Below are 12,219 nucleotides of genomic sequence, written 5' to 3'. Positions count from 1 at the left end.
CTTACTTAAATTGGCCCTCAATTTACTCTATAAAGGGTGAAAAAAAATAATAATGAGACAAAAAAAAAAAGCATTATAAACAGTGAGTCCACAACATTTTACGAGAAGATTCATGGTGCGTGAATCTCCCATATTGTTAATAAATTAAAGTTTTACTGTCAATGTCTAATAAAATAAGGTGAGACTCATCGTTGTTGAGCATCCGAGAGTGAAAGGCTTCAATAATAAGTTTAGCGTCTCCTTTAATTATAGGATTAGCAAGGCCATTAATGGCTTCTTCAAGGGCATATGCTGGCTTCCGTAACAAAAGGATCAAAAGCATGCATGGCCAAATAATAAAAACTTTATCTCTCAAGACCATACTGTTAATTAGAGCCATAATTAAAATATAATTAATACCAAAATTGCCTAATTAACTCTATGGAGCTAAGGAAAGTGACATGTCTGATCAGCATCAATGTGGTTCAAATATTCTGTACAAATTAATTTCAAATTCATGAAGATCCATCCTTTTTTTTTAGTTTAATGTGGGTGTCCGGGTTAGCTTGCGTGCACCTCGACTAATCCTACGGGCCCTGAAGTTAACGATCATGTAAGCCTCCAGTGGCCATCATATGAGCAACCACAGAACTCGAACCTGAGACTACAGAGGAAGCAAACCTCTTAGTCCGAAGCTCTTATCACTGGGCCACCACCTAGATGGTTATGAAGATCCATCCTTGCATGCATGCTTTGTTAATGATATGATTGTAAGATCAGGATTTAATAATAATAATAATCTTAAATTACATTTTAAATTTTTTTTTATTAAAAAAGTTATAAGGTGTTCAATAGTTTCATACCAAAGCTCATATATTTTAAAATTTTATTTAGAACCCCTTTTTTGTTCAATATTTTCATTTTTAAACCCATAAAGTTTTTAAATTATATATATTTAGAACTCTATTTTAAATTAATTGAACTTTCCCCAACGTATAACCCATTTATCCCTCCTGTTTTCAATTTTTTATTTTTTATTTTTTTTGGTGTACCCAAGCATATTAAATCTATTTTATGAAATATAAGGAACATTTTGAGCTAATTACCCACTGATGAATCCATAAACTTCGAGCTCTTGAAGAAAGAACATTAGAATAGCACAAGCTAGCTCTTAAGCTGTGTATAGTCCTGATCTTACAATTTTCATGGAAGATTTAGTGTCTAAATCTTATTAAAGAAGGGAAAAGACCGGCCAAAATAGCAGCATCAATTGCATTTAATTTATTGGAAGTGGTCATGTGGCCTCAGCGACATGAACATTGCAGCACACAGCCGAAGACGGTTCTCCATGCTTACATTTACCATGTCAGGAGTCGCTAGTCCCCTCTTCCTAATCCTGTATCGTCGCCAAGCAAATTGAATGTTCACGGCTGCCCATGTTCGCCAATTGGACGAGTAATATCTCATTGTTCGCTTGAGTCTCTTGCTGGCAAATCTGTACCTGAAGTGTTCTGAGATATATCTCAGATCATATGCATCCAGAACAAATGCTTCTGTTGGTTCCATACAGACAAAAGTTGCGGATGAGGCTGGGAGGCGGTCTATAAATGGGCGGCGAAGGCACCACGAGAGCAGCTCATCACCTAAAAAGCCTCCTGGCTCAAGCACACTTGTGGCTACCATGCCTTTGCTAAGGCATTGGCTGTATTTCACACGTCCGTGCACAATAAAAACCATCCTTAGCACAGGGTCTCCTTCTCTTAAAATCTGTTCTTAGGGGCAATAATATATATGTTCAATAACTTAATACAGTATAACAGTTTAATTCTTTTTCTTGCAGAATTATGCATTCAGTATGGATTGTTGCATAGAAAATAAGCTAACAGAATGATTTTAACTTTATGATCATATCGAACCTTTTCATCTTTTGAGTAGACAAGGAGCTTGACACGATCACAGATGTTGTCAAGGATAAGATCATCCAAGTTGTGAAACAAAGGCACCTAATTAAGAGTAAGAATTACTCCATTTCATAAGTATTTAAAAGGCATCCCTTGATGCTAATTTGATTAGTCAATTTGCTTTTGCAAACACATTATGAGGATATATATTGTGCTACCTTTTTTATGAGGTCTAGGCAAAGATAGCGTTTAATGTCTCTCCGGAGTCCTTCGGGCAGTTCTTCAATCCAACTCATCTCGTCCTCTCCTCCCATGACTCTCCATTTTTGGCGTTCGAAATGTCGAAATCTTTGTCTTAAACCAGTTGGCAACTGTCTTCTCCTCATCCACCATTCCACATCTTGGCGTCTTAGCTGCATCTTTTTATTCTTTGCCATGACCACATGCAAAAATACCTATCAAACAATAAGAATTCCTCAATTCTGTAAGTATTCTTTTTTTTATATATATTCATTCAAAAGAAATCAGTGCTGAAGTTTTATTACCTGGATGTTTCCTATCAGTAAAGTGAAAAGAGTGAAACCACACAGCACAATGTATATACTGAACATCACTTCTACCAAGTTACTTGTTGGAGCGAGTTCGTTGCCGAAAGAGCTGCCAATAAAAGCATGATATTAAAAGAAAACCGTAGTAAAGAACCAGATCAAGCTTATACAAGCCTACATTTTCCTCATATTATCTGTAGAAAATCAGATTAAATTTTGGTAATTCATGGAGTCTAGGTGCATCAATAATGCCAGCATGACAACCTAGTTTACTGTAGAAGTTTCTACAAAAGTTCAGGAAGATGTAGTTAAATGTGCAGCTATTCATACAGAAAGTTGGCAACCTAATTGTGAAGTTTAAACTAACATGTTAAGCATGCCTGAAAAGAAACGAGAGAGACTCTGATTATCAAAGATGCTCAGGAAAAATCTGTCCACAAATCTGGAAGATTAAAAAGGCCAAGGCAAGGGCAAATGCAAATGAAATAACTATGAGAAAAAACTGACGAACCTCATATCAGAAATTATTTGCAGCTTTTGTACTAAATTAAGTAGACTAATTACCTAAGGTTTAACAAGCCCCAGAATATGGGATAAAGGATCTTGACTGCTAGAGAATTGCTGGATACAACTAGAAGAGCTGGCGAATAAATCCCATAATTGAATGGTCCATTATCATCCAGGCACAACGGCTTAGCAATCCATGTTGAGTTTCTGCCACAAGGGTTTCCATAGTTATCTGCTGGATACATGAACTGATAGCAAACATTCATCGAGCATTGCAAAGTGAGATCGCAGTTTCCATTTCTTTCACACTGTTTCTTGAGACATGTCGCAACTCGTTCTGTTGCAAGAACATACCAGCATCCTCCTGTGACCTGTAAAATCTCAAGGAAAGGTGCCTTTTACTATCAGATTGATGTCATATGAAGCTTAAAGATTCATTTCTCTAGTGAGATTAAATTAGACCTACATGAGAGGCAATTAGGTAGGCAACGAGATTGAGTCCAAAACCCCACCAAATTGTGCCAAATATATAACCTGTGACTTTCCGCATTCTTCTAGCCAAGCAAAAGCTGTGGTAGACCTTGGGAAGGAATTGGAATGAGAAAGTCACTAATAACATCGTCAAGACCTGCTTAATCTTTTCTTCCCTTATTAGTTTTGGTACCAGCAACCAAAATATTGCCTGCAAAATGAAGATATTAGAAGCGTTAATCTTATTTTTTTTCCAGATTAATCGCACCAATTTGCCCTCGTTTTCTTCAGCAAATACAAGGAATGAACTTCTAATTAGAAAATTTGTGAAGTTGGATCATCACTCCTGTAGTTCTCTATAAATTATTCTGTTGTTTTGCCGACATAATTAAGAACACACGGATATATATACCACTCCTTCCAGATGTTGATATTAGCCACAGCTCATCATTCCTTGAAGATCAAGTCATCCATAAAATCTCAAGAACATCGCAACTAGTTTCTAATTTTTATTTCTAAGCTTTAAGGATTAGATATTGATTAGAGTATTTTCAAATCATTTTTTGTGTAGATAATATATAGATAAATGTGGTCGATCATGCTATTAATTTTTACTAAACTTAACTACCATAAAAGTCTAATATATATATATATCGCCGGAGACCAAATCTCCTTTGGCATTTGTTTAAATCACTAGCACAACAACAAAGGGCAATCACCAAATTAAAGCAATCGTACTAAACCTGGGGGATCGGCAGGATAACAAAAACATCGAACCAAAATCCTTTCAGTGACCTCACATAATGATAAGCAATGGCACGTGCGTTCCACACGAGTTTCCCACACCCAAAAACAAGGGACTCCCTCGACACGTACGCCAGCCTGAATTGCAGCCATAGATGCCAAAGATGCACCGCATCCACGCACGAACGAGCAACTGTCACGATTGCTGCAAACCCAATATTCACATACAAACAAGGGGCCCCACCTTTTCCAATCGACAGTGACAATGCGTAGAAGAAAAGAGGATCAATGGCCAGCGCAATGCCACGGGTCAGCAGCAGCACCCTATTCCATTTCTTGACCCACTTGCTACGTGGATCCAGGATGGACCCAAACGGGCCCTTTGTGTTCGGGGTTTGACAGCGGGCAGGTTTGGATATCGGATCGGATTTGGCATGGATAGGTACGAGGGAGGATCCAGCTAAGGCTTGCCATTCGGGTTGGTGGACACTGTCACAGCTTGTGGAGTGAAACACAGGGACACCAACCTGAGTGCAAGCATAACATTCCGTGGAATCGAAAACAGCATTGTTGCTGGAGCTGCCGCTGCCGCTGTGTTTGCTTTCATTGCAATACTTGACACTACCTCTACTTTGTCGAAACCAGCTGGGATCATCATAAAAAAATATTTGACAAAATATGAATTTCAATAATTACCTACAGGATGCAAAAAGCAACATATTGTATGAGAAAATGAAGGGCGAAAGCTTACCTAGAGAGAGAGAACGACATAAAATGAAATGGTGAGAGAAAGGGAGAGAAATGGCTTAGAAGCAGCTGGAAGTATCGGAAGCACTTCTAATATGTCTGGTACTGTACGAAGAGGGCGCGCTGTCCGGAACATTACACGAAAGTGATGTTGCTGAGTGGTTGGAGCATTTTGCAGTCAAAGTTTTTTTGTTTTATCTGTTCTACCAATCTTTCAGTGTCCTGGCCTGAACCAAAGATATGAAAGGTAAGGACGAAGGACAGTACTAGAACTCACAATTACACGGATCTATTTGTCCAAGGCTAAATTCAATGACATAAATCCTGACAACGTAACTTTATAAGAGAATTATAGTCATCAATCTTTCTTTTTGTTTTAATTTTATTATCCCATGTTATGTTCATACGATTTTTAACCTCATAATCTGTTTTGACTCTTGCGCTCCATTGTATTTGAGGCCTTAAAAAATGCTTCATCGTTAAATTGGTGCTGAGTTTTGAAAATTAAGATTTGATTTTATTAATTTTAAAAAAAATTAAAACACTAGGGACCAATTTTGGCAAATAAACATAACAATATACCTTTTTCCCTTTTTACTATTCATGAGGGAAAAGTATAGTTATAAGTTTTTGCCTTTCTTTTTTTTTTTTAAATTTTTTATCCCTAATTTTTTTATGATTTCATGTTTCAATTTGAGATCTCATTTGTTTATGTTTCAATCCCTATTATATTAGAGGAGAGAGAGATAGTGAGTAAGTTATATTCTAATCATTAAAAAAACCAATTTTAAGTCAATAAATTTCTATTGATAAAAAAAATATTATTGATGTATTTTTAAACTTTTGTATCGTCATAAAAAATAGATCAAGTTAAGAAAATTTTTTTATTTGATTTAATTTTTTATTTTTTTTTCAAATTAGTAGAGTTTTGAGTTTAGAAATTTATTTATTAAGTTTTTTGAAGTATTTATTAGATGTTTTTAAATAAAAATATATCAAAAGCATTAATTTTAGGATCCCAAAAACCCAAAACCTAAATTTTCAATCAACTTTATATAAACCAGAAAATAACACCTTATTTTATTTTTATTTATAAAAAGACAAATCTAGAATCCAGGCCCACACATGTATAGGCCATCTTATGGTTAGCTAGGCATGCAAATTCAATATCTTCGGCCTAAACATCTAACCTTTTTTTATGGTTTGTTTTTTTTTTTTTAAGATTTTGATTGAAACACATTATATATAAAATACTTAATATAACATTTAAATTATTATTCAATTTCCCATGGTTCTCATAATGTTATAGTTTTTTATGGTTTTTTATGAAGATATTATTGATTGTTTTATGAATAATAATATATTAGCCTTGTATGTATAATTTCTAAAATACTTTTCTCATTAATGTTGAATGAGAATAGGATAGCTAATTTTTTATTGTCAATTTTTTATATAATTTTTTAATATCAATTCATGAGTTTTTTTAATTTTCAATTAATTTTTTTTTACAATCATAATAAATATTTACTTGAAACACAATGCTTCTCATGACTTTTTTTTGTCAAAAAAAAAAAAAACATGAATAAAAAATTAGGTTTTTGATTAAAAATATGTGTTTATTCCTTTTTAGTTCTAATGGTAATAGTATTTTCTAATATTTTTTACTGTTTTTTTTTAATTCAATGAGCTATACTATTAATAAAAAAATTATTTTTTTTATCTACGGAAAAAAAATACATGAATCGAAAAATATAATTTTGATAAAAAAATACATTTCTTCTTTATAATTTCAATACTCATTATCTTTCTTATGAATATTTATTTTTATTATCATATAATAAAATAATAAATATATTATGAAAGTAAAGTTATTAAAATTTAAGTACTAGTTCTATAATCCAGGTCATAGATTTGAGGGTTTATTCTGTTTGATTTGGATCAATTTAAAACACCATCATTTCAATATTTTTGTAATAACAAATATTAAATCAATGTTGTTTTAATTTTTTTTAAATTAAACTAGTTTTTGAGTGAATCGATCGCTTTGTAAGTGCACTTGTTATGTTAATTAAATTATATATGGTCAAATCAATTCCAGTTTAATTTTAAACTCTATCTAGAAAAGCTCGTCAATAAATGAAATTCATATCAATATATGCAAGTGTGATGTATAAATTGTGAACTATATATGGATTTGTTTCTACACATATATATACCTTTCATAAAAGCTTAAATATTGCACTCAATTGTTTCTAAAGTGCAAGAAAGGAAATAATAGAGAAAAAAGAGAGAGCAAAAGAGCTGCTATTGATCAGTGATGAACAACTAAGAGTAGGCAAAAGACTTGAAGAGCCAAGTTATCGAACTTGAACAAATATAAGCATACCAGCAGTCCATTGCTCCAATAGTGTCATCTCCCTTGATGATACAGAACAACCAGCTCGAGCTCCTGCTGCAAATCGTTAGACATCAGGTTCAATTTATGGCTACCTTAACATATGCTCCACTCTTTTTTTAGCACTTTTTTCTTGTCACCAATATTTCACCATGAAAGCCAGAAATATCAAGCATGGATCTGCAAAACAAATCTCTAACTCATTGTTCCAACGCTATAAATATCAGAGAGATATGAATGCATCTAACTCATTGTTCAAGATTAGATTTTCTTCCATCCCATGATCACCCCAAAACAATCATACACACACACACACACACACACACACTTATAATCCCCCCAAAGCTTAAAGCATGACAGAAGCAAAATTAATGGTAGAGTCGCTTTTTCAGAGAGTTTACCTGCTAGATATATGAAAACTTCACCAGCAGCAAAGCATAAAACGAAACTAAAACTCTTTAAATGTAAGAATCTCTTGGATTTTGTATTGTTAATATGATAAAGAATCTAAAATAATTACTTGCATTGTGAAAGCTGATCTCCTTAATCACATTTGGTTAGGAATTTGCACCTATATTTATTTGCAAACATCTCAAGTACAGCGACCTTTGAAATTCCCTAACGTACGTAGGTGATTTACCAGGAAAATTAAAAACGAAAACAAAAAAGAAGAATCAACTGTTTTCTAATTTTGTCACTAGCTCTAATGTATCCAATCCTAGAAGTTTCTTTGTTCTTTCCTCAAACCTACCAGTAACGTACTTATGTTAATGCTCTTGAAAAGTGTTTGGTCAGCTAAAAGAGCGAAAAGATCCACAGAGACAAAATCGTGTGGTCTCAGCTAGTTTATTTAGCGCCATTAACATGTGGGTATGATTCAATCTTGGTACAGGCTTGTTTAGAACAGTGTAATTAGCTTAAGATGTTCCATTCCTTAACAGGAAATATAAGGTCATTTTCAATCCTAGCAATCTGCATGCAGCCTCTCTCTATTTCACTGGACGTATTTCTGCCCTCGTAAATTTGTAGGTTGCCTCATGGCAAAGCTCCTTCTGCCATCCTTGTAAATGCCGTAATGGGTGCCAAAATAATGGCTTCTCGTAGTTCACTGTATTACTTTTATTTTGTGAAACTAAAAAGAGGATAAATCAATTTTTTTTTTCTTACTTGATGTATAAAAGTGATGTTAATGGATAATACCACCTTGATTAATAATTACTTATATCAAGGTCTACAAACCAAAGGAAAGAAACTTAATCTCTAAACAAATAAGTGGAACATAAGCTCTAGGTCATAAAAAAAAGGAAGGGGGTGGGGCGAAAGATAAAACAAAACAAGATTAAAAACCACAAAGAAGAATGCTAGAAAACTATTGCAAGGTTTGCATAATATCTTCTTTTCAACTCTTATTTATACTGAATTTTAAAACCAAAATTGATGGGGAATTAATGCTCTTAATTACAAGAATTAATTCACATTATTTTGTCTTAATTAAATACACTCTATAAAAATAGAATTAACCTGATAAATTCTTTTCTTTAACTTTAACCATAGTTTTGAAACCCGATCCGGTCATCGACCCAGTCAAGTGATCGGGTCACGGGTCAGATGGGTTGACCCGGGTCAACCAAAAAAAAAACACTTATAAAAAAACACATAACTAGTTACAATGAAACACTTACATAAACCAAATTTAAATTATAAACCAACAACATAAATTTAATTCAATATCCAAAACACAAACAAAATATAAATTCTAAAATATTTAAAACAAAACATCCAACCACATAAATTCTAAAATATTTAAAACAAAACATCCAACAATATAAATTCTAAATCAACAACACATTCACTTTTGTTGAATGAACACATTAAGTTCTTCTGTGTCCATAGGAGCAAAATTTGAATCAAATGTTGATGGAATTGAGCCAATCTCGTCAACACCTAATAAATCATCAGCATGCTCCTTTGAAACTTCATCGTCACAATCATCTTCAATATCATTAACATTTATGACATCTACATTTCAAACACAATTAATAAATAAATATTATGTGTTAAACAAAACTTTATTTTAAATAATATTTATCACTAAATAATCAATCATTAATTACCATCATCTAAAGTATCTTGTATGGTCATAGTTGATAGAGCTTGGTGAAAACTCTCTACTTCTTCAGTTGTCAAGATTGACGGGTCATCTTCTACTACCTAATTTTCAATGTCACAAATTGTCTCAACATTAATTGGATCATAATTTCGTCCTTTCCAATAATTTCTATATATTAAAAGTGAAGATAAACACAATATAAGTATTAATAATGTTACTAAATAAGATAAAATAATATTTAAGGAATTAGAGAAAAGAAAAATACTTTTGTTTCAATATTCTTAGATTGCAGTGGACGTAAACAAGGTCATTAAGCCTTTGGTGCTCCAATCTATTTCTCTTCTTGGAATGAATATGTTCAAACATACTCCAATTTCTCTCACATCCCGAAGAACTACAAGTTTGACTTAACACTCGTATAGCCAACTGTTGTAGATTTGGAGCGCTGGTTCCATATGTCATCCACCATTCATCTATACAAAAAAATAATAAGTAAAAGGAGACTATGTCAAATAATATTTTTAAATATAAAAATTATATACCTGGAGGCATAAGGGTGCGATTATTTATTGCGGACACTCGACCAAAGTCATGTTCAGCATTCCTAAACAACTTCATCTCACTTGTAATCTTACTTTGTAATGGTAGATTTCCATATGCATACTTCTCAAGAACATCTAGAAGTCCAGAAATGGTGCTCATATGTTTATCCATTATATTTGCATCATATTGAAATCGAGGATTCAACCAAAATGCCGCTGCATAAAGATGTCTATAAAATTGTCCATCCCACCGATTACTGATAATGTCTATGAAAGGTTTCACTCTAGCCTTTCTCTTTTGAAATCTCCTCATCATTTCTTCTTTTGCATGATGAATAGCATCATACAAATATCTCATCGAAGGTCTATCATCACCATCAACCATTTGTAGAACTCGAATTAAAGGCTCACTCATTCGCACAATTATTGCACATTCTTCCCAAAATAGAGAGTCTAGCACACTCTCAACAAACTTTTTTCCTTTGCTATCTTTAGCATAAGCAGATGAGACCCATTCCCTAGATGTCACCATAGCTCTCAACTCATCTTTATGAGCTAAAATGCTTTGCAATGCAATGAAATTGGTAGAAAAAGGAGTAGGAGCTGGACGAAGTATTTCTTTTCCTCCAGTGAACTTCCTCATCAAATACAATGGATAACAATGATTATAAATGTACTTTGTGATACCAGAAGCATGCTCAACAACACAACAAACCGACTGCAATTTACCAATGTCCTGGAGTATGAGGTTGATGCAATGAGCAGCACAAGGAGACCAAAATATTGAAGGAAATTCTTCCATCAATAACTTGCCAGCAGCAACATAATTTGCAGCATTATCAGTCATCATATGCACAATGTTTTCTACCCCAACATATAAAACAATCTCTCTAAACAACTGATACAACAATCTAGCAGTCTTTGAGACATCTGATACATCCACGGTTTTCAAAAAAACTGTTTCTTTAGGACAATATACTAAGAAGTTAATTAAAGTCCTCCTCTTCTGATATGTCCATCCATCAGCCATTAATGTGCAACCAGTTTTCTTCCAAATCTCTCGATAAGTCTCAACATAAATCTTGACTTCATCAACCGCTTTTGCCAAGTAATAACCACGAATAACATGCAAGTTTGGTCCTTTATAACCAGGACCCATGGCTGTTACAGCATCTATGGCATGCTGATAATACACAGAATTAACAGCATTAAATGGCACATATGCATCAATCATCCACTTCGCTAAAGCAAGATCACACCGTTCAACTGCTTCCTTCCTTTGCCAACAATTTTGAAGAGACTTTTGAGCACCAGGTGTTGTTCTCGGCATGAAATATGTCCCTAATGTTGCAGATTTCTTCTGCTTTCCACAACTTGTAGTCGATTGTTTTACAGTGCTGGTGCTTTGAATCTTTTTCTTTTTTGCAACCTTCGGTGGTAACATATGTTTTTTAGTACTGACATCGTCTTCATCCTCATCATCACCATCATCATCATCTTCATCTTCTAATTGCCTAATCATCATCTCTTCATGCTCCCTTTATCGTGCATTAAATAGATTGAATTCTGCTTGCATTTCTCTAACTCTTTTTTTTTTCCAGCATTTCCTTTAAGATTCAAAAGCATTTGATGTCGAACATCAGGAGGACATTTACGACATTGTTCAACTTCTCCTTTAGCTCCAACTAAATGTTGCTTAAATCGATTAATGCCACCACTCGCAAATACTTTAGCACAATATAAACAAACTAATTTAGTTTTTTTACACCCAACACTAAGTTCAGGAGCTTCTCTACAATGACCCCATGCCAAATCCGTTCTTCCTCTACTACCACTTGACATGGAAATTGAAGGTTGAGATGATTGGGCCGTTGAAGGATCACTACTTGGAGTACTACCATCATGTGAAGACATTTTCAGAACCTAACATAATTTATAAGAGGGAATATAATTTAAAGCCAAATCATTTTGCAATCCATTAATTAAATTCTAGAATTTAATTAAATTCTAGAATTGGGAGAATTTAGTATATAAATATACTGGGAAAGGAGAGGCAATGATGCCGATAAAATCTCCCAATTCTTTCATGCTATTAGTACTTGATGTTAATTGCACAACTAATATTCTCTCCCGTTTGGACAAGAAAAGGCAAATTCAAGAGGAGGGAGGGCGCCATCTATATTTAAATCACGCAACAGTGTGGATCCATACTACAAGATCATTTATGGTTAATTATCTAGTTATCGGATAACTGTTATCCATCACACATTATTGC

General features: G+C 33.7%; 2 protein-coding genes across 4 annotated transcripts; both read right to left on the bottom strand.

The window, feature by feature from the left end:
* Nucleotides 1-1,114: 1,114 nt before the first annotated feature.
* LOC7484556 (cyclic nucleotide-gated ion channel 2) lies at nt 1,115-7,900 on the bottom strand. Of its 3 annotated transcripts, none has more exons than XM_002323847.4 (10): nt 7,694-7,900; nt 7,284-7,472; nt 4,902-5,124; nt 4,150-4,795; nt 3,402-3,617; nt 2,993-3,306; nt 2,426-2,537; nt 2,099-2,335; nt 1,896-1,982; nt 1,115-1,746 (listed from the first exon to the last, which is right to left on the bottom strand). In XM_002323847.4, exons 3-10 carry the CDS (start codon nt 4,919-4,921, stop codon nt 1,261-1,263), a joined length of 2,118 nt encoding a protein of 705 aa, XP_002323883.2. In that variant the 5' UTR covers nt 4,922-5,124; nt 7,284-7,472; nt 7,694-7,900; the 3' UTR covers nt 1,115-1,260. The 3 variants fall into 3 exon arrangements, with proteins under 3 accessions (XP_002323883.2, XP_024444635.1, XP_024444634.1); XM_024588867.2 differs by having other exon boundaries at nt 7,284-7,349; XM_024588866.2 differs by having other exon boundaries at nt 7,284-7,346.
* A 1,748-nt stretch (nt 7,901-9,648) lies between these two features.
* LOC112324672 (uncharacterized) lies at nt 9,649-11,853 on the bottom strand. Its single transcript, XM_024588728.2, has 2 exons — nt 9,945-11,853; nt 9,649-9,875 (listed from the first exon to the last, which is right to left on the bottom strand). Exons 1-2 carry the CDS (start codon nt 11,467-11,469, stop codon nt 9,649-9,651), a joined length of 1,752 nt encoding a protein of 583 aa, XP_024444496.1. The 5' UTR covers nt 11,470-11,853.
* Between the last annotated feature and the right edge of the window lie 366 nt (nt 11,854-12,219).

The sequence above is a fragment of the Populus trichocarpa genome, chromosome 17, assembly GCF_000002775.5.
Source record: "Populus trichocarpa isolate Nisqually-1 chromosome 17, P.trichocarpa_v4.1, whole genome shotgun sequence".
NCBI classification, from domain to species: Eukaryota; Viridiplantae; Streptophyta; class Magnoliopsida; order Malpighiales; family Salicaceae; genus Populus; species Populus trichocarpa.
The sequence above is the reverse complement of the archived record's forward strand: the minus strand, read 5'-3'. Positions and strand labels throughout refer to the sequence as shown.

What these genes read in the sequence shown, in the direction of transcription:
- LOC7484556 (XM_002323847.4), bottom strand. Translation starts at nt 4,921, where the DNA reads ATGTCGTTCTCTCTCTCTAG. An exon ending in ATGTCGTTCTCTCTCTCTAG is followed by an intron (nt 4,796 to 4,901) that starts GTAAGCTTTCGC and finishes TGATGATCCCAG; the next exon opens with CTGGTTTCGACAAAGTAGAG. An exon ending in GCCTAGACCTCATAAAAAAG is followed by an intron (nt 1,983 to 2,098) that starts GTAGCACAATAT and finishes ACTCTTAATTAG; the next exon opens with GTGCCTTTGTTTCACAACTT.
- LOC112324672 (XM_024588728.2), bottom strand. Translation starts at nt 11,469, where the DNA reads ATGATGATTAGGCAATTAGAAGATGAAGATGATGATGATGGTGATGAT. An exon ending in TCGCACCCTTATGCCTCCAG is followed by an intron (nt 9,876 to 9,944) that starts GTATATAATTTT and finishes TTTTTTGTATAG; the next exon opens with ATGAATGGTGGATGACATAT.